The sequence below is a fragment of the Muscardinus avellanarius genome (genome assembly GCF_963383645.1).
Source record: "Muscardinus avellanarius genome assembly, chromosome: 1".
Classification (NCBI taxonomy): domain Eukaryota; kingdom Metazoa; phylum Chordata; class Mammalia; order Rodentia; family Gliridae; genus Muscardinus; species Muscardinus avellanarius.
In genome coordinates this window covers 32,736,237-32,761,907 of record NC_137786.1, presented here as the reverse complement: position 1 = coordinate 32,761,907, position 25,671 = coordinate 32,736,237, and the positions used below count along the sequence as shown (strand labels likewise).

At 43.1% G+C, this 25,671-nt stretch overlaps 1 protein-coding gene across 1 annotated transcript in view; it reads left to right on the top strand.

Moving 5' to 3' along the window:
* The window catches only part of CPLANE1 (ciliogenesis and planar polarity effector complex subunit 1), a gene marked incomplete at both ends in the record, with an annotated part of 127,383 nt that overhangs the window by 78,241 nt on the left and 23,471 nt on the right, over positions 1–25,671 (top strand). The window contains 11 exons of the mRNA XM_080700829.1: positions 2,660–2,826; positions 4,503–4,635; positions 6,159–6,213; positions 10,488–10,592; positions 12,586–12,654; positions 14,268–14,377; positions 15,080–15,278; positions 16,800–16,970; positions 17,924–18,189; positions 22,734–22,815; positions 24,988–25,149. Of these exons, the coding sequence (XP_080556955.1) occupies positions 2,660–2,826; positions 4,503–4,635; positions 6,159–6,213; positions 10,488–10,592; positions 12,586–12,654; positions 14,268–14,377; positions 15,080–15,278; positions 16,800–16,970; positions 17,924–18,189; positions 22,734–22,815; positions 24,988–25,149 (1,519 nt within the window). The remainder of the gene's footprint in view (positions 1–2,659; positions 2,827–4,502; positions 4,636–6,158; positions 6,214–10,487; positions 10,593–12,585; positions 12,655–14,267; positions 14,378–15,079; positions 15,279–16,799; positions 16,971–17,923; positions 18,190–22,733; positions 22,816–24,987; positions 25,150–25,671) is intronic.

The window sequence follows — 25,671 nt, the reverse complement described above, 5'->3', positions numbered from 1 at the left end:
CGGCCTAACCCCTCGGCAGGCTCTTATCCTGGCCTCGGAGGCCCCAGTACCGGCCTTGCCTCAAGGCAGCTCCGATGCCGGCCTCACTGGCCCCAGCACCGGCCTAACCCCTCGGCAGGCTCCGATCCCGGCCTTGGAGGTCCCAGCACTGGTCATGCCTCAAGGCAGGCTCCGATGCCGGCCTCGCTGACCCCAGCACCGGCCTAACCCCTCAGCAGGTTCCGGACCCGACCTTGGAGGCCCCAACACAAGCCTTGCCTCATGGCAGGCTCCAATGCCGACCTCGCTGGCCCCAGCATCGGTCTAACCCCTCGGCAGGTTCCAATCCCGGCCACGGAGGCCTCAGTAGTGGCCTTGCCTCACAGCAAGCTTCGATGTCGGCCACTGGCCCCAGCGCCCGCTTAACCCCTCAGCAGGTTCCGATCACTGTCTCTGTGGTTATTATTTCAAAGGTTCCAGGTGTAATGTATCAGATCTCTGCCTCCCCTGAGTATTGGCCACTGGCATTGCCACTACCTCCACCATTTCAAATCCTTCCCAGGCTCTTTTTCCACTCTGAATGTTGTCCAGTGTTCCTAAGCATGCGTGATGGTAGCATTCGACATTTGGTGTAATTTCTCCAAAAAAATAAAGTTGGTAGGATCCAGTTTCTGCTTCTCCTGAATACAAGTCTCCACCACCATCACGGAGAACTCTTTCAACACCGCATTTCTCCTTGGTCTCCGCTAAACTCTCTCCTTACAGGTGATGTCTGAGATTCTTAACAATATAGAGAAATAGCAGTCCTCTTTCACGGTGAATTTTTCCATAAGTTCCAGTGCATTTAGATAAGTTTTGTCTGCATTTCCAGTGTCCTGGCTTTCTTACCTCCTCTCCGATATTTTTCTTTATCTTTTTCTTTTCTGGGCCCGGTTTCTCCCGGGGTCTGGCTTGCTACTCGCAGTTCGGCCTGGGGCCCAGAGTTCCACGACCCGGGCCCCATCTGGCGTGCCCCGCGCGCGACCCCCGCCCAGAACCCAGCGTCTTACTGGGCCCGGTTTCTCCAGGGGTCTGGCCGAGAGACCCTGTTTTAAAAAAAAGAAAATTAAAATGGATTGGGCGGGGGGTTAGCTCAAAGAGAATCCCTGTAATACACACACACACACACACACACACACACACACACACGCACACACACACTCTTTCTTCTTCTTCTTTTTTTTTTTTGTGGTACTGAAGGTGGAACCCAGGGGCTTTTCTACCTCCGGGCTATACTCCCAGACCTATTTTATACTTTACTTGGAAACAGGGTCTCACTAAGTTGCTGAGAACCTCACTAAGTAGGCGAGGCTGGCTTTGAACTTGTGCCATCCTCCTGTCTCAGCCTTCCAATCCCTGGGATTACAAGCTTGTGCCATCACACCCGGCTACAATTTCTTCTTTGATTTATTAAATCCTAATTGTTTAGGTTCTAATTTTGTAGTTGAGTAGTTGTATCTTAAAATTATGATCAAGTAATTCATTCTTCTTATAAACAGAAGAAAAGGGATAAGTAGAAAAGTTAGCATTTGGAAAATAATTTTTTTTAATGGTACAGGGGATGGAACCCGTCTACCTCTGGGCTTCACTCCCAGACCTATTTTATATTTTATTTGGAAACAGGGTCTCTTAAGCCAGCGCGGCTGGCTTCGAACCTGCGTGATCTTCCTGTCTCTGCCTCCCAAGCGTGGGGATTACAATCGTGCGCCACCACGCCCAGCTAGGAAATACTTTTAAAATATCTTTCAATTAGAGAGAATAGTGTAATGGACCCCAAGTTTCCATCAGCCTGTGTAGAGTCTATCTGCATTTTGCAGATCTTCTGCTCCATCCATAGTGTTCAGGTCACTGCATCCTTTCAGTTCCAAAAATTGTGAGTGCTAGACATCATATTATTTTGTTCACATTTATAAGAAGGAAGACTTAAAATATGGAAATGAATATTCGAAGATGACTTCTAGCTTAATTTCTAAAGAAAGCTTGTTTTAGAAATAAAAAGTCCTTAGCCGGGCATGGTAATCCCAGCATTTGGGAGGCTGAGACAGGAGGATTGAGGTTCGCGGACAGCCTCATCTACTTAGTGTGGCCCTCTGCAACTCAGTGAGACCCTGTTTCAAAATAAAGAACAAAAAATAGGGCTGAGGTTGTAGCTCGGAGGTAGAATGCCCCTGGGTTCCATCCCCAAACCTGGAAAAAAAAAAAAAAAAACAAAAAGATGCAAAGCCTGCGTTTCATTCCTAGCCCTGAAGAAAAAAAAGTCCTCGTTGAAATTTACTTGAAAATTTTTTTCTTTCTCCTTCCTCTTCACCCTCTCTCCTTCTCTCTTAAACGCAGGGGCATTCTACCTCTGAGCTACACCTACAACCCTTTTTATTTTGAAACAGGGCCTTATTAAGTTGCTGAAGCTGACTTCCAACCTATGATCTTACTGTTTCAGATCTCTCAGGTACTGGAATTCCAGGTCTGGGCCACCATAACTGGCTAAAATCTCTTCTTTATGATATGGAAACTCATTTTATCAGTGCCAGTCAATTTGTTATATTTGATCTATGTCCCATTTTGGTTTAATTAAGCAAATGTTTTTCTCAGTTTTTCAACTTAGGTTTGAGTTTGTCAATTCTTATTGTTTTGTTTCCTGTAGTACAAGAAACCACAGCTTATCCCACTTGAAAACCTCATTGCATTTAAACGAAGCCAACAGAAACTAACACATGATTTATTTGAACAAGGCGATTCTGGTGCCCTTCAGCTTCTTAATGTCCCAGTAGAACCATCTGAAACAAGACAAGGGAAGAACAGTAAAAAAAGGCAAGTTCTGAGTAAAATGTTCTTTGAGTGTATCATGCATCAGCAAATTATCATTTGTAATTCATGTAGTTGTAAAGATGAACGTCACCTGGTTCAGCGTCTTGGCCTGTACATAAGTCCATACTCCATTTTCTTATCAAATGTCATGTGTTTGAACTTATCTTATAATGAGGAATTTCCTGAACTATGAGACACGCTCTTGTTCTTTCCATTTCAGTAAGGAATTCTTTTCACCATTCATGGGCTGGAGGATTATTTTATTTTATTTTATTTTAATTTTTGGTACTGGGGTTCCTGGAAGCCCTTCTACTTCCAGGCTACACTCCCAGACCTATTTTTTTAATATTTTTTATTTGGAAACAGGGTCTCTTAAGCCAGCGAGGCTGGCTCCGAACCAGCGCGACCCTCCTGTCTCTGCCTCTCAAGAGCAGGGATTACAAGCGTGTGTCACCACGCCCGGCCTGGAGGATTACTTGCTTCTGTTGTAGAAGGAGAAGTGCTCTTTCGCAGCACAAATATTTAGTATCATACAATATTCCATGTAGTATCTATACTTTGAACCAACATTTATTGTTACTCATCATATCATATTCTCCAAATTCTTACAGTGAGCAGGAGGGTAGGTAATGATGTAGATTGTTCCAGGGCACTAGGAGGCATGCATATAAAGGCAAGGCTGTGACTTCTAACTAGAGTGTTTCACACATACTGGATGCTCAAGGCGTCTGTTGATGGAACAATCGTTACCAAATCTAGAAAATATTTAAAACATTTTTCATCTGTCACGCTGTAAAATCTATTGCCAGCGGGCTCTCTCCAAAAGTGTTTCTTTCCTTCCATCCTTCCCAGGCGTGCCTCTGCAGTGTAAGCCTTCCCTTAGTTCTCCTAGGACGTCTTTCCTCCTTGTTGGGCTTTCACTGAGGTGACTGGGTGCTTAGCATCTTCAAGTAGGCAAATGAAAATTTCTGAGAGTGTTTCTGGTAACAGCTTCAAATCTGCAGAAAATAGAGTTTGAAAATTACTTAAAAGGTGTATGTAAGCTTTTCCTGAGATGCCAGTGGCCAACACAGAATGGTCAGTTCAGTAGTGGAGAAACTAGAAATAACTTTCACATGTCTGTGGTTTTTTTGTTTGTATATGTTCATATTTCATCAGAATATCTTGCTAATTTAGTTAAATCGTGTTAAAACAATTAACAAAATGTGTGTGTGTGTGTGTGTGTGTCTGTGTGTGTGAGATAACTGGGGATTGAATCCAGGGAGAGCTCTAGCTTTGAGCTACACCCCAGCCCTATTTTTAAATTTTGAAAGAGGATCTTTCCGTTATTGCCTGCTGGCCTGGAACCTGGAATCCTCTCTCAGCCTCCCAAGCCCTGGGATTGCAGGCATATGCCACTGTATCTGGCAACATACTTTGTGTGTATGTGGTACAGGGGTTGAACCCAGGGTGTTCTACCTCTGAGCTCTACCCACAGCCTGTTTTATTGTTCAGAATAGGGTCTTTAAGTTGCCAGTGTTAACCTCAAACCTGTGATCCAAGTGAGGAGATTGTAGGTGTGCACCACTTCCTCTGGTTCTGGCAACATGATTTTGATAACTGTCTTCATATAGGATGATGCAAATGATAAAACTGTTACTCTAAGAGTACAAGTATATTTAGACTGTTGTTTTTAACAGGCAAAGAAGAAGAGCTGAGAAAGAGCTGCAGGAAAAAAGATCTGAGAAACTGAAGAGAAGACCAACTGTGAGTTTTCGGCCAGAGGATTCCTTCATTAATAATGAAGACTCAGAACTCGCCGTGCAACCCAAGGTACAGACCAGCTACCTCAGATTCCTCCCTGACTTGCACACTGAGTCTGGCCTTTCTTTGTGACTTGTCTAGTCTTCCTGGAAGCTTCATGTTGTGGCGAGGAGGGTCCATCATTCGGGCAACAGATCTCTGCTGCTTTCCTCCACAGAATGGCAGACAGAGTTGGAAATAGGAACCGCTGCTTGGGCAGCTTCCTGACCTCTGAATTCACTGGTGGCTTTTTTTCTCTGATATCTTGATGCATGTGGTATATGACTGGATATCTCCTATCACAGTCCCACCTCTCTCCAAGGTGCCTCTGAGTTCTTACACAGTTACTGATATGCAACCTATACCACTGTTAAATCTTTGAAGCATTCTTTCTAATCTGGTGACTGCCTGTTTAGCTTCTTGGCTTACAACAGATTAAAGAAACAAAGACAGTTTCATTGCTGTGGATTCCCCTTCCTGCGTGGTATAAGGGTTGAACCCAGGAGCATTCTAGTCTGAGACACATCCCCAGCAGTATTTTATTTTTTAATTTGAAACAAGGTCCCTCTGAATTGTTGAGGGTCTTGCTAAGTTGCTGAGGCTGGATTCTAACTTGTGATCCTCTTGCCTCAGCCTCCCAAGTGCTGGGATTACAGGCATGTGCCCCACGTGTATTTTTTTTTTTTTTTTTTTTTTTTTTTTTTTTTTTTTTTTTTTTTTGTGGTACCAGGGTTCTGGAAGCCCTTCTACCTCCGGTATACACTCCCACGGGCTACACTCCCAGACCTATTTTTTTAACATTTTTATGTGGAAACAGAGTCTCTTAAGCCAGCGAGGCTGGCTCCGAACCAGCGCGGTCCTCCTGTCTCCGCCTCCCAAGCGCGGGGATTACAAGCGTGCGCCACCACGCCCGGCCCCACGTGGATTTTTTAAAGGCATACATTTTCACCAAGTCCCCAAGAGCACGTCTGGAGGACTTCAGTAGAATGTTGGCTTATGAGAGATTTCACAGGATGGCGTTGCTGTTTGAGTATCAAAGCTTCTCTGCAGTGGAGGATTCCACGGAGTAATTTAGTAATGTTGTGTTAAATTTGTAACCCTCTTGCTAGGCATGGTGTGCAGTGCAGGCTTGTAATCACAGCATTCGGGAGGCGGAGATGGAAGGATCGCTTCGCAGCCAGCCTTAGTTACTTAGTGAGGCCATTTACAATTCAGTAAGCGCCTGTTTCAAAATAAGTAATAAAAAATAGGGATGGGGCTGTAGCTCAGAGGTAGAATGCCCAAATGTCCCTGGTTCCATCCCAGTACTGCCAAAAAAAAAAAAAATTAGTAATGCTTTTTTTCATTGCTTGGCTTTTGAATTTCATGAACTCTGTGGGTAGAGTTACTCTGACAGAATAAATAACTTGGTAGAATAAGTAATTAATGCCTAGAATGATAGAAGTTGAATCTGTACCTAAGAATTCAACAATTTTTGGAGCTATTGAGTATTTTTCTGAAATAATAAATATCTTCGAGTTAATCATAGATTAATCATTTTCAAATTAATTTAGGAACATCAAGAACGTTGCGGCTTTCAGCCTTTGGACGGGTTCAGTATTCCTTTTGGTATGTATACGCATGATTAATGTTGCTTGTGTTTGAAGTCAAAATCAGCTTTCTAGAGACAGGTACAATGAAAGACGAGAGTTAAGTACTCTGTGGTATCTCTGACAAGATGGAGGTGTAGGGCATGTGCTGATTTTATGTCCAACACAATAATGGTTGACAATCTCTGGCTCAGAGGCCATGTTTGGCCCATGTCTTTTTTTTTCCTGTGTGGAGGGACTGAGAAGTGAAGTCAGGGGCGTTCTACCTGTGAACCACACTCCTAGCCCTGCTTTATTTTTTATTTGGAAACAGGGTCTCACTAAATTGCTGAGGGCCTCACTAAATTGCTAAGAGGCTGGCTGCAAACCTGCGATTCTTCTGTCTCAGCCTCCATGCACTGGGATTACAAACGTGTGCCTCCATGCCTGCTTTTATTGAGATGTAGCCATATTTGTTTGGTCATGCCTTATCAATTATTGCTTTTACATGGAGCAGAGTACTTTAATTGCAGCAGGGACTGTATAGCCCACACAGCCTAAAATCCCCAGCCCTTTACAAATAGTTATTATCTGTGTAGTGACATAATTAAATAGAATGTCAAATAAGTTATAAAAACTCTAAAAAGGCCGGGCATGGTGGCGCACGCTTGTAATCCCAGCATTCAGGAGGCTGAGACAGGAGGATCACAGTTTGCGAACAGCCTCAGCTACTTAGTGAGGCCCTCTGCAACTCAGTGAGACCTTGTTTCAAAATAAAGAATAAAAAATAGGGCTGGGGGTATAGCTCAGAGGTAGAAAGCTCATGGGTTCCATCCCTAATGCCGCAAAATAAATTAATAAATAAGACTAAAAAGTAGGGCTGGGAATGCAGCTTGGAGGTGCAGTGCTTCTGGGTTCTATCCCTAGTACCGCAAAAAACAAACAAAAAAGGAATATATTATATATTTGTATATATACATATATATATTTGAAATAGAGAAAATGATTCAGAAAGGAGAACTCATTCACAGCTAGCAAATTATTTTTCTTTCTTGAGTTGGTCATTGCCTCTCTTGCCCTTGGATGTACGTTTTGCCTGTGTCTTTACCCTCAGTGACCTGTGCCCTGTCGTTTGCCCCCCCCAGCTGCTCACTCTTAGGCTTTAGGGCCATCCATTCTTTTAAGATTCCAGCTCTTACCTATTTTTGATGATATTTGAGGAAACTCAAATATACATGCTGGCTTTCATTTTCTTTTCTACTTTTACCTTAAATGAACATATCCATGTTCAATTCTGTGAACCGTGATCCTCCCGTCTCAGCCTCCCAAACGCTGGGATTACAAGCATGCATGCACCACCACACCCTTCGAGTGGCTTCACTTTTGAATATGTATATTTTCACTTTATAAAGGCAATAGATGCTAATTGGAAAAATTTTACAAAACACAAATAAGGGAGCTGGGGGTGGTGGCGCACGCTTGTAATCCCAGCGCTTGGGGGGCTGAGACAGGAGGATCGCAGTTCACAGACAGCCTCAGCTACTTAGTGAGGCTCTTTGCAACTCAATGAGAGCCTGTTTCAAAATAAAGAATGTAAAACAAGGCAGTGGGTGTAGCTTAGAGGTAGAATGCCCCTGGGTTCCATCCCCAGTACCACACACACACACAAAAAAAGACAAATAAGGAACAAGAAGATTATTAAAATTTTTCATCAGACTGGAGATTGGCTTGGTGGTTGTGCATTTGCTTAGCATGCATGAGGCCCTGGGTTAATCCCCAGCCCAGCAAAATAAATTAATACAGTTTCATATCACCTTTCTATTTAGAGATAACAATGTTAATATTCTTTCAGGCGTAGTTTTAGGAACATCTCTATACATATATATTTGTGAATACTTATGCTTCTGTGCTTGTAACTCGCTTGTCTTTACATACTAGTATTTTTTTATGTGGGGTGTGTGTGTGTGTGTGTGTGTGTGTGTGTGTGTGTGTGTTTACTGGAGATTGAGCCCAGATACATTCTCCCTTCAAGTTACACCCCCAGCCCTTTAAAAAAAAAATTCTTTTTTGTTTGTTTGGAAATAAGGTCTCACGCGGTTGCTGAGGCTGTCCTGAAACCTGCTATTCTCCTGTCCCAGCCTCACAGGTACTGGCATTGCAGTATTAAGAAAGATATCTATGTCACTAGATATTTTTGTACAATGTTATTTTTAACGAGTACCTAATACTTCAGTGGGTATGTTGTTGTATTACTCCAAACAACATATCTGATTCTCTGGCACCAGTTGAGTGTCCTATACAATTCAGTTCATTTTTAATACTCACTACCTGGAGTTGGCAGAGTCTCAGACCCATAGAGTGCTGCACTTAGGCGCCACCTGCTGACAGGATGCTCAGACTTCTTGCCAAGCTCACTGCAGATTCAAAGGTTCCTTTGACAGCCTCCTCCTCAGTCTCTTCAATAATTTCCTAGAACGGTTCATAGAACTTGGAAAGCACTTATGAGTCTATGGGGATGCAACTCAAGGACGGCCAAATGGAAGAGGCACTCAGGGCAGGGAGCTGGGCAGCAGAGTTTCCACGCCCTCGCTAGTGGGCCAGTCTCCTAGCACATCCACGCGTCTCCCCACCTGGAAGCCCATTAGCTGTTTGTTTTAAATGTTTAAATATGGTTTCAGTACATAGGCATGATCGGTTATATGTTTGGCCACTGTGATTGAAGTCGGTCTCCAGGCGGCCCCCCTCCCCAGCGACAGGGCGGAGTAGGCAGTGGGGGCTGATAGTTCTAACCCTCCAGCTGTGGGGTTTGCTCCCCGGATGCCAGGAGTCACCTCATTAGCATAAACAGCGATGACTAAAAGGGCTTATTAGAATAACAAGACACTCCTCTTGCATAGGGAATTCTGGAGGTGTAAGAAACTGCCTGGAACTAGGGATAATGAGGAAAGACACGGTTTTCATTTTACCATGATGTGCCATAATCAGTCTCTTATTCTACATCGTCTCCCTGGGTCATCTCAAAGGAAAATCTGAATCTAAACTCAAGCTGCCATAATATGCTTTGGACTTTGATTCTCCTTCCTGCTGGGCTTTCTGCCCGGGTAGATATTCCCTCAGTATAGCACGTGATGTCGGAATTAGTTGTCTCCCTCAGTCCAAGTGGTTTTTTGCTCCCATGTCCTCTATTTCCAGGTTGGTACCAACCCAACCAATCCACAGGTTGCTCTGAATTCTGCCTTCACTCTTCCCATCTCATCCAGTCAGGAACCTACTTTACCTTCTTTTGAAATTCTTAAATTGATCTCATTGCCTTCAGTTTTAGCCACATAAATGTATTTCTCAAATATTGCTGGGATGGTCGATTGGTTCCTTCCTTCTTTCCTGTGGTACTGGGGATTGAAGCCAGAGGTGTTCTACCTCCACACTAATCCCCCCGGCCCTTTTTATTTTATTTTATTTCATTTTATTTATTTTTTAATTTTATTTATATGTGGAACATATAAAAAATGATATACATTTAGACTGTGCTTGGTGCCCTCTCCCCCCACCCTCATCCCTTTTTATTTTTTATTTTGCAGGTCTGGGGATGGAGCCCAGGGGCATTTGACCTCCGAGCTACACCCCTGCCCTATTTTTTATTCTTTATTTTGAAACCGGGTCTCACTGAGTTGCAAAGGGCCTCACTAAGTAGCTGAGGCTGTCCGCGAACCGCGATCCTCTGGTCTCAGCCTCCCGAATGCTGGGATTACAAGTGTGCGCCACCACGCCCGGCTCCTTCTTATTTTTTTATTACAGGGTCTCACTAGATTGCTGCTGGGCTGTTGTCACACCTGTGATCCTCCTGTCTCAGCCTCCCAAGTACTGGGATTATAGGCATGCGTCACCACATCGAGCTGGTATGATTTTTCTAGAATAGCAATCTGACCATAATATTTCCCTGCTTAACAACTTCTTTTTAAAATTTTTTTAGTGAGACCAAGGCAAAACTTTATATATTGGAATAGGAAATAGACCTATGTACTGCCAAGTATCTGTCTTTAAGCCTCAGGTGTCTCATTATGCCCTGGTTAAAAACTTCTGCTGGATCTTCCTTAGAAGAGTATCTGTGTTTCTCAGCTGAACATACAGAGTCACCTGCACTTTTGGTTCTGATTCCACTGTGTATGTGAAACTCAGCGTAGACGCCACCTCCTAAGAAAATCCACTTTGATAATGTGTTAATCCCTCTGTGACTTCTCTTGAGTTCCTGTGCTCTGGGCTCCAGGAGCATGTGGGCCGCTCAGTGATCGCTTTTAATGTTTTGTTATATTTAAGAAAAGTTGCAAGATGATGTTAATACCTCGGCTGGATTGCATTTCATGGCCTCCATACTAAAGAACGCTCTCGGACGTCAGGATGCAAGTACAAATACAGACCCAGGTAAAACGCTATTTTTCATTTTTTAAAAAAAATTACATATTTTAGCTGGGTATAGTGGTACATGCCTGTAATCCCAGTACTTGGAAGGCTGAGATAAAGGATCGCAGGTTCAGGGACAGCCTCAGTAAGTTGCTGAGACTCTCAGCAACCTAATGAGACCCTGTTTCAAGACCAAAAAAGGCTGAGAATATAGCTTATAGGAGAACACTCCTGGATTCAATCCCCAGTACCACACACCACACACACACACACACACACACACACACACACACACACACACATCATATATTTTAACATTTAAGGTATCTGTTCTTTTCCTTTAAGGCAATGATTTAAAAGAAATTTTAAATTATGTGATATTATTTACTTATCCCAAGTTCTCCCCAACTGGGGAAACCTAGAAATCAAATTTATGATTTTTTTTTTGGGGGGGTGGAACTAGGGGTTGAACCCAGGGGCTTTCTACCTCCGGGCTATACTCCCAGACCTATTTTATATTTTATTTGGAAACAGGGTCTCACTAAGTTGCTGAGAGCCTAACTCAGTAGCTGAGGCTGGCTTCGAACCCGTGCGATCTTCCTGTCTCAGCCTCCCAAGCGCTAGGATTACAAGTGTAATCCCATGCCCGGCTGAATTTATGATAATTTAAGTAAAACCCAACAGGGATTTTTGTTTAAAAGTGATATGGGCCAGGTGTCATGGTACATGCCTGTAATCCCAGTACTTGGGAGTCTGAGATCATCAAAGTAGCATCCATAACTTAGTGAGATCCTATTTCAAAATAAAAAGGGCTGGGGATGTTCTTGGATGTAGAATGCCCCTGGTTCAATCCCCAGTTCCCAAAACATAAAACAAGAAAAGTGGCACAGGCTGTGGCCCAAGTCCACGGGCAGAGTGCTGCGCATGGGATTCTCGGTGCCATTGGTCTCCTTTGCTGGCCTGGCTCGCTGAGGCTGAGGCGTCTGGGCTTCAGCTAGGGATGTGTGAAGTGAGCTCAGAGGAAGACCTGATTGGGAGAGAGTGGAGGGGCGTGACTGCGTCCAGGAGTAGAGGAAGGAAGGGTTGGAGCATCTGCTCTTACCTGCCTGACAGACTTCATTTAAGTAAGCAATCAGAAGGAGCAACATCTTTTTTTTTTTCTTTTTAATACTGGGGATTGACCTAAGAAGCATTCTGCCTCCAAACTGCACCCCCAGCTCTGTTTATTTTTCACTGTGAACAATGTTTCACAAGTTGCTTGAGAGCGCCTAGCTACATTGCTGAAGTTGTCCCCGGTCCAGTGATTCTCCTGTTTGGGGAAATTAGAAGGGCCGGGACACCTTTTTTCTATTTGAAATAATGCGGTTAAAAGTCTTCCAGTATCTAAAAATTCACAGTCTTTCGATTTTCAGAAAGGGATTAGATTTGGGTGATAAGAAATACTTGTACCTTATATCCTGTTTGTTTTACTTTGATTTCCTTTCTTTTTTTGTGGTACTGGGGATGGAACCCAGGGGCATGATACCTCCGAGCGACACCCCCAGCCGTATTTTTTTATTCTTTATTTTGAAACAGGGTCTCGCTGAGGTGCAGAGGGCCTCGCTAAGTAGCTGAGGCTGGCTGCAAACTGCGATCCTCCTGTCTCAGCCTCCCAAATGCTGGGATTACGAGCGTGCACCGCCACGCCCGGCACGCGTGTGCTTTTGATGTAATGATGAATGTGCCTTTGAGAAACATTCTCTAAATGTCCTCAGCTCAGCCAGTCTTGGGGAGCCTTGGAGCTGCTCTGCCTTGCTGGGGACAGGCTTCGAAAGCAAGGGCCGTTTGCCAGGACCTGAATTTACAGCAGTTGCTTAAAAACTAAATTGTTAAGCTGCCAGTCTTTTTTGCCTTCTTTTATGCAGAGTGTCTGATTCTCTTATCTGCGTTCATATGTTTATTTTTCTGTGTGTTTTTGAAATCCTTTCTCTGTGTTCTTTTTCTTTTTGCTTCAAATCTCGTAACTTACTACAAGATAAGGAAGCTGCTTCTCCAGAAGCTGTTTCTGAATGTAAAAGTCAACAAGTCATCTCTCCCACCTCAGGTATGATTGATTTCCTTCCTTCTTTCTTAAAACAGTTTCACTCATTAACGTTGTAACTGTGTGACGCCAAAGCTAGAGTCACCGTTCCCATGAAAAAAGAGCAGGTAACGCAACTGACTTAATAGAAATAGAATGATGATTTAGATATTTTTAGTTTTTCTTTTTCTAGTTTTTTTTTTTTTTGTTACTACAGTTTAAATTCAAGCCTTGGTAACAAGTTTCTGGGACTCAATATGACCATGAGTCATATTTTACCTGTGAAATTTGGAATGATTTATTAAAATAAAATGTGAGAAAATAAGATTAGAATCCTAACAGAAGGCATAGAGTTATATTTCTACTTACACAGTGGTAGGCCTGTTTAAGTTACTATTCAAAAAAATAGTAAATCTGTAAAAATATTTATTTTAATTTATTTACCCAGGGGTAAAATCTAAGCTGCACCCTCTGTCCCTTTTTATTTTTTTCTTTTAGAATAGGATTTCACTAGGTTGTGAGGGTCTTGCTAAGTTGCTAAGGCTAGCCTCAAACCTGAGATCCTCTTATTTCAGCCTCCCAAGTATTAAGATTACAGGTATGTACTACCACACCCAGCCAACTTCAGTGGATTTGTGTGTGTGTGTGTGTGTGTGTGTGTGTGTGTGTGTGGTACTGGGGATGCAACCCAGAGGCCTTCTACCTCCGGGCTATACTCCTAGACCTATTTTTTTTATATTTTATTTGGAAACAGGGTCTTTTAAGCCAGCTGAGGCTAGCTTCGAACCTGCACAATCCTCCTGTCTCAGCCTCCCAAGCGCAGGGATTACAAGCATGTGCCACCATGCCCGGCTCTTCTGTGGAATTTAGATGTTAAAATTTAGAGCCAGGCATGGTGGTGCATGCTTGTAATCCCAGCATTTGAGAGGCTGAGACAAGAGGATCGCGGTACACTGACAGCCTCAGCTACTTAGTGAGGCCCTCTGCAAATCAGTGAGACCCTATTTAAAAATAAAAAAGAATAAAAAAATAGGGCTAGGGGTGTAGCTCGGAGGTAGAATGCCCCTGGGCTCCATCCCCAGCTTCGCCAAAAAAAAAAAAAAAAAAGAAAAAGAAAAAAAATTTTAGCTATAAACTCTGACTACACTAAAAATCACTAAATGGAACCCTTTAACAAGTACAAATTATATATCAGTAAAACTACTAGTGAAAGTAAATAGCTAAATAAGAAACTATTGAAAGTTTAAAAATATGTAATTATAGGTTTATTTCCTGAAATCTGACATTATTGAAATTCTTCAAAATAAAGTAGATAAACATGAGTTAATATATTCAAATGAAAAAAAGGAAATTACAGAAAAATGGAGAAGGAAATTCTTGATATAAGTTAGATACTTTGTTCTCATGAATTGTATAAGAAAAACAATACTTAATCTTCATTAAATTATGGATTATTTTAAAGGCATAAGTTACCTTTAAAATAGTATAGGGATCGCCAAAATATGTTCATGAAGCTTCTGTTTAGATTTTCAAGAAATATACACTTTATGTTGTTTACTGCTAACTTGTTCTTACAAAAGCAACGACTTAGGGCAATTTGCAGGTATTTTTACATTCTCGATTTTTCTTAATTTCAGAACATAAACTCTTGGCTGTCCCTTGGTCGTCGGCTCCAGATGTGTGCATAGACGTTAAACTCCCCACTGAGATATCAGAGGAACCTCTGTCACCCTCAGCATCTCATACGGTAAATAATTATACATTCAGAAATTTTAATAACACCTTTAGACTAAAACTTACTAGGGTTATTCATATATTATTCAATTGTATGAGTGAAAGGAGACTAAAAGTCTCATCTGTGTAGCTTTATAGGGAAAATCAAAGTATCATGCCCCCAAATATTTAAACTTCATACAACCTTCTCCAAGTTATGCACAGAAAAGCTCTTCTTGGTCATTAATGATAAGAATGAAGAATTAGCTGGGTGGGGTGACACATACCTGTAATCCCAGGACTCCACAGACCGAGACAGAAGGATCATAGGTTTAAGACCAGCCTCAGCAACTTTGTGAGACTATGTTTTTCAACCCCCCACCCAGTACTGGGGATGGAACCCAGGGGCATTCTACCTCCAACCTACACCCCCAGCCCTATATTTTATTCTTTATTCAGTAACAGGGTCTCACTGAATTGCAGAGGGCCTCACTAAGTAGCTGAGGCTGGCTGCGAACCCGAATCCTCCTGTCTCAGCCTCCCAAATGCTGGAATTACAAGCATGCACCACCATGCCTGGCTGAGACTCTGTTTTAAAATAAAAAATAAAATCGGGCTGGGAATATAGGTTAGAGATAGAATGCCCCTGAGTTCAGTCCCCAAAATAGAATTATTTTATTTTTGGCAGAGTAGCTGTCTAAAATTTTAAAAATGACTATCATATGTTTTAACTTAGGTTGGACACACTTATATAAATGTGATTGACATTGAAGCTGGTGATCTTCTTCAAGAATTACCCATCAGAAAAGAGCCTTCAAACGAGAATGTTGTCCAACAGCAGAGTGATCATCTACAAGTCCCCTCATGTGCAGAGTTACATTGTATGGCAGCTGCAGTTACTAATGCTGTTCCCCCACACAATTTTAAGAGTCAAGGTAAGAACTTTTCCTACTTTTTTTTTTTTTTTTTTTTTTTTTTTTGCGGGTCTGGGGATGGAATCCAGGGGCGCTTGACTTCAGAGCTACACCCCCTGCCCTATTTTTTATTCTTTATTTTGAAACAGGATCCCACTAAGTTGCAGAGGGCCTCACTAAGTAGCTGAGGCTGTCTGCGAACCGCGATCCTCCAGTCTCGGCCTCCCAAATGCTGTGGATTACAAGTGTGCGGCACCACTACTCTTGAAGTAAGTTAAATACATTTTGAAAAATTGTCTGATATAGCATTGTTATATCCACTCAAACTTAGCTCTTGCTGGGCATAGTGGCGCACACTTGTAATCCCAGCATTTGGGAGGCTGAGACAGGAGGATCGTGGTTTGCGGACAGCCTCAACTACTTAGTGAGGCCCTTTGCAATTTAGTAATACCCTGCTTCAAAATAAAAAAATAGGGCTGGGAGCTGAGTGTGGTGGCACATGCCTCTAATCCCAGCATTCAGGAGTTGGAGACAGGAGGATTATGGTTTGTGGACAGCCTCTGCTACGTGGCAAGGCCCTTTGCATCTCAGTGAGACCCTGTTTCAAAATAAAAAGTCTAAGCTGGGCATGGTGGCACACACTTGTAATCCCAGCATTCAGGAGACTGAGACCTGGAGGATCACGGTTTGCGGACAGCTTCAGCTCTGCAACTCAGTGAGACCCGGTTTCAAAACAATGAATAAAAAATTGGGCAGGGGGTGTAGCTCAGAGGTAGAATGCCCCTGGGTTCCATCCCCAGACCCGCAAAATAAATAAATAAAAAATAAAATAAAATAAAAAGACTAAAAAAATAGGACTGAGTGTGCAGCTTGGCGGTTGATTTGCCCTTGGGTTCCATCCCCAGTACCGCAAAAACAAAAACAAAAAACAAAAATAAACTTATCTCTCTTCCTACAAGCCCAGGGTACTTTTGAATATTTATGTTCACATTAAAAATGTTCTGTTTAGCCAGGCATAGTGGCGCACACTTGTAATCCCCGTACTTGGGAGGCAGAGACAGGAGGATCGCAAAGGTTCAAAGCCAGCCCTGCTGGCTTAAAAAGAGACCCTGTTTCCAAGTATAAAATAGGTCTGGAGCCGGGTGTGATGGCGCATGCTTATAATCCCTCCATTCAGGAGGCTGAGACTGGAGGATCACGGTTCGCAGACAGCCTCAGATACTTAGTGAGGCTCTCTGCAACTCAGTGCGACCTGGTTTCAAAATAAAAAATAAAACATAGGGCAGGGGGTGTAGCTCGGAGGTCAAATGCCCCTGGGTTCCATCCCCAGACCTGTAAAAAAGAAAAAAAATAGGACTGGGAGTGTAGCCCGGAGGTAGAGGAAGTTAGAAGGGTTCCATCCCCAGTACCACCAAAAAAAAAAAAAAGTTCTGTTTATCTTTTAATTAATTTGCTAAGAAGCTTCAAATCATTCTCTGCATTCTTTTATATTGATAGAATCTGCCAGTTCCACTGTGGATTTGTTTTCTAACGCTGTGAAAGTGACTCCAGCCTGTCTGGATGGGAAGAGCGTGAGAGCAGGCCTGACGGAAGCCGAGGAGCCCAGGCTGCCCCCAGCGCCACTGGCAGACAGGCCCCGGGACCGAGGTGGGCAGCCGGGAGGTGCCGCTGACCCTCCCCCACCCGGACACACTGGCTTCTCCTACATTAGAGGCAAGCACCGGAGCTTGGTAGTTGACAAGAAACTTGAGAGAGATTTGTCCTTTGCTAAGTGGAGCAGACAGGTAGATGAAGGGTAGCTGCTGGGTGGTGGTGCACACCTGTAATCTCAGTACTTGAGAGGCTGAGACAGGGGGATTGCAGGGTGGCGGCCTGCCTCACCAGCGCAGCAAGACTCAGCAACCTGGCGAGACCCTGTTTTAATAAAAATTTTAGAAAGGGAGCTGCTGGGTGGCGCACGCTTGTAATCCCAGCATTTTGGAGCTGAGACAGAAGGCTAGTGTTCACCGCCAGCCTCGGCTACTTACTGAGGCCCTTTGCAACTCAGTGAGACCCTGTTTCAAAATAAAGAATAAAAAATAGGGCTGGGGGTATAGCTTGGAGGTAGAACGCCTCTGAGTTCAGTCTCCAGTCTCTCTTTCTTTCTCTTTCTCTCTCTTTTTCTTTCTCTCTCTCTCTCTCTCTTTCACACACACACATACACACACACACACACACACACACACACACACACACACACACACACACACAGATATAGCCGTGGTTCCAAGGCTAGGACCCATTTTACAGGGAGATTACACATCTACTTGTATATGTTTTTTCTCTATTGAGGCTAAAAACAAATATTCTTTGGGAGTTTGTGAGTATTTAGATGTAAAAAGGAATTCTTATATTTAAAAAGTTGGGAAATTCTGGAATAGCATGTAGAAAATATACAGTCATAGAAGCCAACAGAACCTAATTAGTAAAATAGCCCATTTTCATAAATCTGGTTACATAATGTTAAATTTTTGTACTCTTTATTATCCACAGTCTAAAGTTTCTTAAAACAGATTTGGAAAGCAATACTATGTTGGCTTACATTGAGATCACCAAAAATGAGAACATCAGTGCCTGCCTCTTCCTTAATTATAATCAGTTCTGACTTTACTTTTATTAATAATTAGATCTGCCAAAACCACGGTTCCAATTCAAAGAACAGAGCACAAAGTCAGACTCTCTAGAAGGCCATCTACTGTGGAAACTGCTGCAGGATGTCCCTGCAGCCCGCTCCGCGCCCAGCCCCGCACCCAGCCCCGCCGCCCGCCGGCTGGAGCACCTCACCTCCAAGCTGCGGGAAATTGACGAGCAGCTGTTAGCAATACAGAACATCGCAGAAAACATAGAGCAGAACTTCCCTGAACCCGAAATGCTATGTGTGCATCATGAAAAGGTAGGCTATCTTTATTCTTAGTTTTTTGGTTTGTGAATTAATTCGTGGATTTGTAGTGTAATATAATTTTAGATAACTGGAATTTTTGAAACAGCAGGAAATTTGGTTTCTTTAAGTGCCCCTCCCTCTCCTCCCCCCTCTCTCTGTTCCGTCTTTCATCCTGGGGGTTGAACCCCGGGGCATTCTACCTCTGAGATATACCCCCAGCTCTATTTTATTTTTTATTTTGAAACAGGGTCTCAGTAAGTTGCGGAGGGTGTCGCTAAGTTGCCGAGGCTGGAGGTAAACCTGTAATCTTCCTGTCTCAGCCTCCCAAGTATAAGCTGCAATTTTTGAACCTCAGCATTAATGAGGTTCAGATGATTCTTTTTTTTTTTTTATTAATAGGTCAGTGTTTTTGTTTATATTTTGCAGCACTGAGGATGGGACCCAGGGCCTTTCTCAGGTTTGACAAGTGCTCTACCACTGAGCTACACATACCCTAGCTGCAGACAATTATTTGTTGTGGGGGACTGTCCTTTGCATTTTAGAACATTTGAGAGCATCCCTGGTCTTTACCTTCTAACTGCCAGTAGTACTCATCCCCGTTACAACAGTCAAAAATGTGTCCTGACATTGCCAAATGCCCCTCGAGGGCCAGAATCACCTATAGGGAGAACCAATTATCTGGGCTTTTAAGAAATGAGCCATGATTTCTACCAGGGAGAAACATATGAATTAAAGAGCCAGAATACGTTTTAAAGAAACCCTGCTGCTGTTGGCCGGGCGTGGTGGCACACGCTTGTAATCCCCGCGCTTGGGAGGCAGAGACAGGAGGATCGCGCAGGTTCGAAGCCAGCCGCGCTGGCTTAAGAGACTCTGTTTCCACATAAAAAAATGTTAAAAAATAGGTCTGGGAGTGTAGCCCGGAGGTAGAAGGGCTTCCAGGAACCCCAGTACCACCAAAAAGAAAAAAGAAACCCTGCTGTAGTTCAGTATCATTTTCTTCTGAAAGATTTTTATAACCTCACAAACATTATTGTCCTTTGGACTTCTTCTGTTTCTTTTAAATATTTTATGTGAAAAAACTAGTAATCAGTTTCTTAGAAGTTTTCTGCTTTTAAAAAATGTTTATAATAAGCCGGGTATGGTGGCGCACGCTTATAATCCCTGCGCTTGGGAGGCTGAGACAGGAGGATCACACAGGTTCAAAGCCAGCCTCAGCTACTTAGTGAGACCCTGTTTCCAAATAAAATATAAAATAGGTCTGGGAGTATAGCCCGGAGGTAGAAAGCCTCTGGGTTCCACCCCAGTACCACCCAAAAAAAAAAAAAATGTTTATAATAGCCCGGCATGGTGGCACACACCTGTAATCCCAGTACTTGGAAGGCTGAGATAGGAAGATCACAGGTTTGAAGCCAGCCTCAGCAGCTTAGTGAGGCCCTCTGCAACTTATACCCTATTTCCAAACAAGAAATAAAATCAGGCTGGGAGTATTACTTGGAGGTAGAATGCCTCTTCATTCAGTCCCCAGTAGCCTGCTAGCTATACATAAATATATAATATATATATGACCTATATTTTGTGACCCATGGAATTCTACAGCAATAAAGAAGAACAAAATTAAATCATGTGCAGGAAAATGGGTGGGCTGGAGAACACTGGTCAGTCGTAGAGAGTGAAGTCGTGTTTCCTCTCGTGTGTGGGAGTTGGGAAATAATCAGGATACAAGAGGGACTTTGGGTGACGGAGGAGAAGCCCAGTAGAGCGATGGACAGGGTCTAGGAGGTCAGTGAAGGAAACACTTTTATTGACCTTATGTACATATGTGAAATTATCAATGCAAATTTTAACATAAGGTGTGAGGCAGGGAGGGAGGGCAGTGCTTTGTGCATGTTACACTACCACTCTGAATTGCATTATGATGTGAGGTTACCACGCACCAATAAAAGTAAGTCAAAACATATTTTTACTTTTGCCTTTTTTATTTTGTGGTGGTACTGGGGCTAGAACCCAGGGGCTTTTCTACCTCTGGGCTATACTCCCAGGCCTATTTTATACTTTATTTGGAAACAGGTTCTCACTAAGTTGCTGAGAGCCTCACTCAGTAGCTGAGGCTGGCTTCGAACCTGTGCGATCCTCCTGTCTCAGCCTCCCAAGTACTGGGATTACAAGCGTGCGCCACCACGCCCGGCCAAAATGTATTTTTAACTGATACCTAACTGTACATATTAAAGGGGTACCGAGTGATGTTTTGATACATGTGTGCATTGTATAATGTGTAAATCAGGTTAAATATATTTGTCTCCTTAAACACTGATCGTTTCTCGATGGCGAACACTTTCAAAATCCTTCCCTCTCCCTTCCTGAAGTGCACAGCACATTCTCGTTGTCTGTTCTGCCCTGGTGCTCAGCAGCACGGCAGAGCCTCTTGTTCCTACCTAACCGCAACTCGGTCCTCACTGACCAGCCTTCCCCAGTCCTCCCCCCACCTCCGGTAGCCACCATGGTACTGTCCGCGTGCGTGCGTGCGTGCGTGAGTGTGTGTGTGTGTGTGTGTGTGTGTGTGTGTGTGTGTGTGATGTTGGAGATTGAACCCAGGGGCATTCTACCTTCGAGCTACACCCACAACCCAATCTTTTATTATTTTTTATTTTGAGACAGGATCTCAGTAAATTGGGGAGGGCCTCACTAAGTAGGTGAAGCTGGCCGTGAACCCGGGTCCTCCTGTTCCAACCTTCCAAGTACTGGGATTACAAGTGTTTGCCACCATGCCTGGCTTCCTCTCAACTTCATTTGTGTGTGTGTGTGTGTGTGGTACTGGGGTTCCTGGAAGCCCTTCTACCTCCGGGCTACACTCCCAGACCTATTTTTACATTTTCATTTTGGAAACAGGGTCTCCTAAGCCAGCGCGCGCGGCTGGCTTCGAACCTGCGCAATCCTCCTGTCTCCGCCTCCCAAGCGCGGGGATTACAAGCGTGCGCCACCACGCCCGGCAAAATTGAATAATTTTGAGCAGTGAAGTAATACCATCAGAAACACTGGCACCTGTGTGGAGCGTAGATTGGAGAAGATGCGACAAAGACCAAGGATAGCACGGTCAGCGGGAAGCTCAGTCTTGGCTACTCCTCTTGGAAATGCCTGAGCCCATTTCCCTGAAATTCTGATTTTAAGTCAGTCTGAGGTAGAGACTAGTGGTCTGTATTAACAACTTTGTAATTGATTCTTAAGCACCAGCTCTATCCTAGGTCCAGTGAGAGGTCTTCTAAGTCCACTGAATACCCAAGGCAAAAAATAATGCCATGCCGGGCGTGGTGGCGCACGCTTGTAATCCCCGCGCTTGGGAGGCAGAGACAGGAGGATCGCGCAGGTTCAAAGCCAGCCATGTGCGCTGGCTTAGGAGACCCTGTTTCCAAATAAAAATGTAAAAATGGGTCTGGGAGTGTAGCCCGGAGGTAGAAGGGCTTCCAGGAACCCCAGTACCACCAAAAAAAATAATAATAATACTAATAATGCCATGCCTACTCTGGTGGTAGGAATGGCAGAAGGAGGCTGAGACTGGAGGATCATGGTTCACGGACAGCCTCAGCTACTTAGGCCCTTCACAACTCAATGAGACCGTGTTTCAAAAGTAAAAAGACTAGCTGGGTGTAGTGGCACGCACTTATAATTCCAGTACTTGGGAGGCTGAGATAGGAGGATCCAGGTCTGCGACCAGCCTCAGCTACTTGGTGAGGCCCTCCGCAGCTTAGTGAGACCCTGTTTCAAAATAAAGAATAAAATCGGGCTGGGGATGTAGCTCAGAGGTAATATGGCCCTGGGTTCAATCTTCAGCACCGCAAAAAAAAAAAAAAAAAAAGAGAAGGAGAAGAAGAAGAGGAAGAAGATGAGGAGGAGGAAGAGAAAATAGGGCTGGGGGTGTGTACCTAAGAGGTAAAAAAAAATTGTAACATAAGCTTGAAGACTGTATAAAAGAAAAAGTCCTAAAAACATTTGCTGAAGGTCTGTAAGTAATTAGTCCTCCAAAATGACTGCTTTGAGGGAACAGCACTAATTCAAATGATAGCCTTGGTGTATTTGTTTAAAATATGCTCCCCCTATTATAATGCATATGTAAATACAGCAGTCTGACTTGTCTAAAGAAGACAGCTGTAGGCCTGAAGAGGCAGAGGGGCACCGAGAACAAGCACTGTGTGGGAGCCTTGAAGCCGTGGCTGGAGTCCACACTCTGTCACCAAGAGAGCCGTGGGGCCAGAGGCTGGCTCCCTTGCTGTGAAGTGGCAGGTTCTGTCTAGGTGGTCGGTAGGCCTCTCCCCATTCTAAAATCACTGGATGCTGTTTCCCCAAGGCTCTTAAAAGGTTCAGTCAGGCTGCAAAAAAGTGCAGATTTCTGCTCTTTTCTACCCCTACCATTTAACTCACGTCGGATTTAATCCCATGTCTTTCATTTGTCCCATTAATGCAAATGTTTAAAACTTACATAAAATTGTTTCACATTTTGAAGTTTTCAAACTATAGAATTGTTATTACAATTGTTTTGTTGGGTATGTGTGTGTTTTCTACAGGTTGGATATCACATTGAATCGTCTTCTGGCCCTGAATTTGAAAAACCATTAGCTTCAAAATCCATGAGCATTTCTGAAGAAGGTTTGCGGGGCGTGTGGGACTGAGCCTTGGCTTTGGTTAATCTGAAAGAATAGCATTGCTTTTGGCGTGCGAGAACTAGAAATGTTTTCATTATGTGAGCTCTGTCTGTCAATCCCCAATGTTTAGATTAGGATTATTTTTGTGTGCATGTTTTTTGGGGCAACTAGGGGAGGCTGGGGTTTAACCCAGGGGTTCATGCATGCTAAGTACATGCTTCACCACTGAGCTACACCCTAGGATTGTTTTTGCAATAATATAATTGACTCATGCTTCAAGGCCATATTTTTTCTTCGGAGCGACCAGTTACTGCTGCTGGCTCTTACACCAGAGTGGGGCCATGTGGCCTGGGTCTCAGTTCCTGGGGATTCCAGGCAACTGGCCCACCCCACTGAGGACGCAGGGCTCTGTGCGGAGGTTGTGTCTGTGGTCATTAGCTGAGCTGGAATTTGAGGTTGTGGCTAAACAGCCGAGCAGGGTGAGGGTCTGAGTGTTTTCATTTCTTTTTTTTTTATTTTTTATTGGTGCATTATATTCATACATCATATTGGGGTAAAAAACTTGTGTGTACATACATGTACACATCACTGAATTAACCCCTACCCAATTTCTTACTGAAATAATTAATTGGGTAGTTATAGTTTTACATTCTACTGTGCCTTACTTTTTTATACCTGCTTAATCTTTCTCATTCAGCATTGTTAGCAGTGGTTTCCTCTCTCTCCTTCCTTCCTTCCTTGTACTAGGGATTGAACCCAGGGGCATTCTACCTCCAAGCTATACCTCCAGCCTTATTTTTTTGTTTTGAAACAGGGTCTTGATGGGTTGCTGAGGGCCTTGCTAAAATGCAGAGACTTGTCTTGAACCTTCAATCCTCCTCTCTCAGCCTCCCAAGTGCTGGGATTACAGATGTGTGTCACCATGGCCCACCTAAAAGTTTAACATTGGGAATTTTTCATCCATTATCTCTTGTAGTATTGCTTCCGTTGAATTATTTTTTTCCCTTCTCTCTTTTTTCTAAAAACACTATTAGAAGCTGGGTGTGGTGGTATACTCTTTTAATCCCAGTATTTGGGAGGCTGAGACAGGAAGATCACTGGTTCAAGACGAGCTTGAACAATTTAGCGAGACTCTGGGCAACCTAGTGAGACGCTGTTTCAAAACAAAAAAGTAAAGTAGGTCTGAGGATGTAGTTTGGAAGTAGAATGCCCCTGAGCTCAATCACCAGTATTACTTAAATAAATAAGTAAATAAATAAATATTAGAGATATGTTGGACTTCTCCCGCTATTTCTTATATCTGTCCAGCTTTCTGTCATATATTTTGCCTCTTTTCTCTTGTTGGCATACTTACAATGATTTATTTTGATTTGACCTCTAATTTACTAATTCCATTTGTTCTGTTGTCTTTGCTGTTTCATCTATTCATTATGATTTTAGTTTTGGTGACTACATGTTTAATATCCAGAAGTTCTATTTCTTTATCAAATCTATCTTCTATCTGTTCCTGTCCTGATCTTTTATTATGATTTCTATTCTTTTTAAAATTTATTTTCACCGGGCATGGTGACACACGCATGTAATCCCAGCAATTCAGGAGGCTGATATAGGAGGATCCCGGTTCTCGGACAGCCTCAGCTACTTAGTGAGGCCCTTGCAACTCAGTGAGACCCAGTTTCAAAATAAAGAATAAAAAACAGGGCAGGGGATGCCCCTGGGTTCCATCCCAGACCCACAAAAAAAAAAAAAAAAAAAAAAAGAAAAAGAAAAAAATATATATATATATATATTTGTTTTCCATAAGAGGTAGTGTTTTATTTTATTTATTTATTTATTTATTATTTTTTGGTGGTACTAGGGTTCCTGGAAACCCTTCTACCTCCAGGCTACATTCCCAGACACCTATATTTGGACACAGGGTCTCTTAAGCGACCACGGCTGGCTTCGAACCTGCACTATCCTCCTGTCTCTGCCTCCCAAGCACGAGGATTACAAGTGTGTGCCACCACGCCCGGCTGGTGTTTTAAATTACATAATAAATTAGTCCACTTGTAGAAAGCCATCAGAACAGTATGTTGCAAACTTCCAATATATCTGTGTTGCCATTTCATCAATTGTTGCATTTTTTATATGACTTTTTCCTACTATCCTAATGATAATATGTGTTCTGGATTAGTGCAATTTCTAACTCATCTGGATGAGGAAGATCCACATGACCAAAAGGAGACTTCAGAAACTGAGTTTTCAGGAACAGAAAATCCTTCCAGTGTGAAGACCTGTGTGTTTCCTTCTGCTGAGTCGGCCGTCAGCCTTTCCAATGACCTGGACGCCACTTTTGGTACGTTCTTCACTCTTTCATTTACACACACTCTTATTTTCCATTACAATGGTACCGAACTGTATCTACTGGGAGTATGGCCATGAGAGTCAGTTTGTAATATTTATTTCAGGGGAAGGGAAGTTCCAACTTGTACCATTGACATGAAGAATTTCCAAAGATATACATCAGCTATTTTATTTTATTTATTTATTTATTTATTTATTTATTTATTTTGGTACTGGGAATTGAACCCAGGGGCATTCTACCTCTGAGCCACACCCCCAGACCAATTTTATTTTTTATTTGGAAACGGGGTCTCACTAGGTTGCTGAGGCTGGCCTTGAACCTGCGACCCTCCTGTATTAGCTGCTCAAGTACTGGGATTACAAGCGTGCAACCCCACATCAGGCTATATATATATATTTTAACAAAGTTAAGAACTTAGAGACTCTTGTAGGCATTTTCTTGAGGTTACCATCTTGGAAAGATGTATTGCTACTCTTGTGCTTTACTAATTGAAAAGAGCTTAGCTTTCTTCTT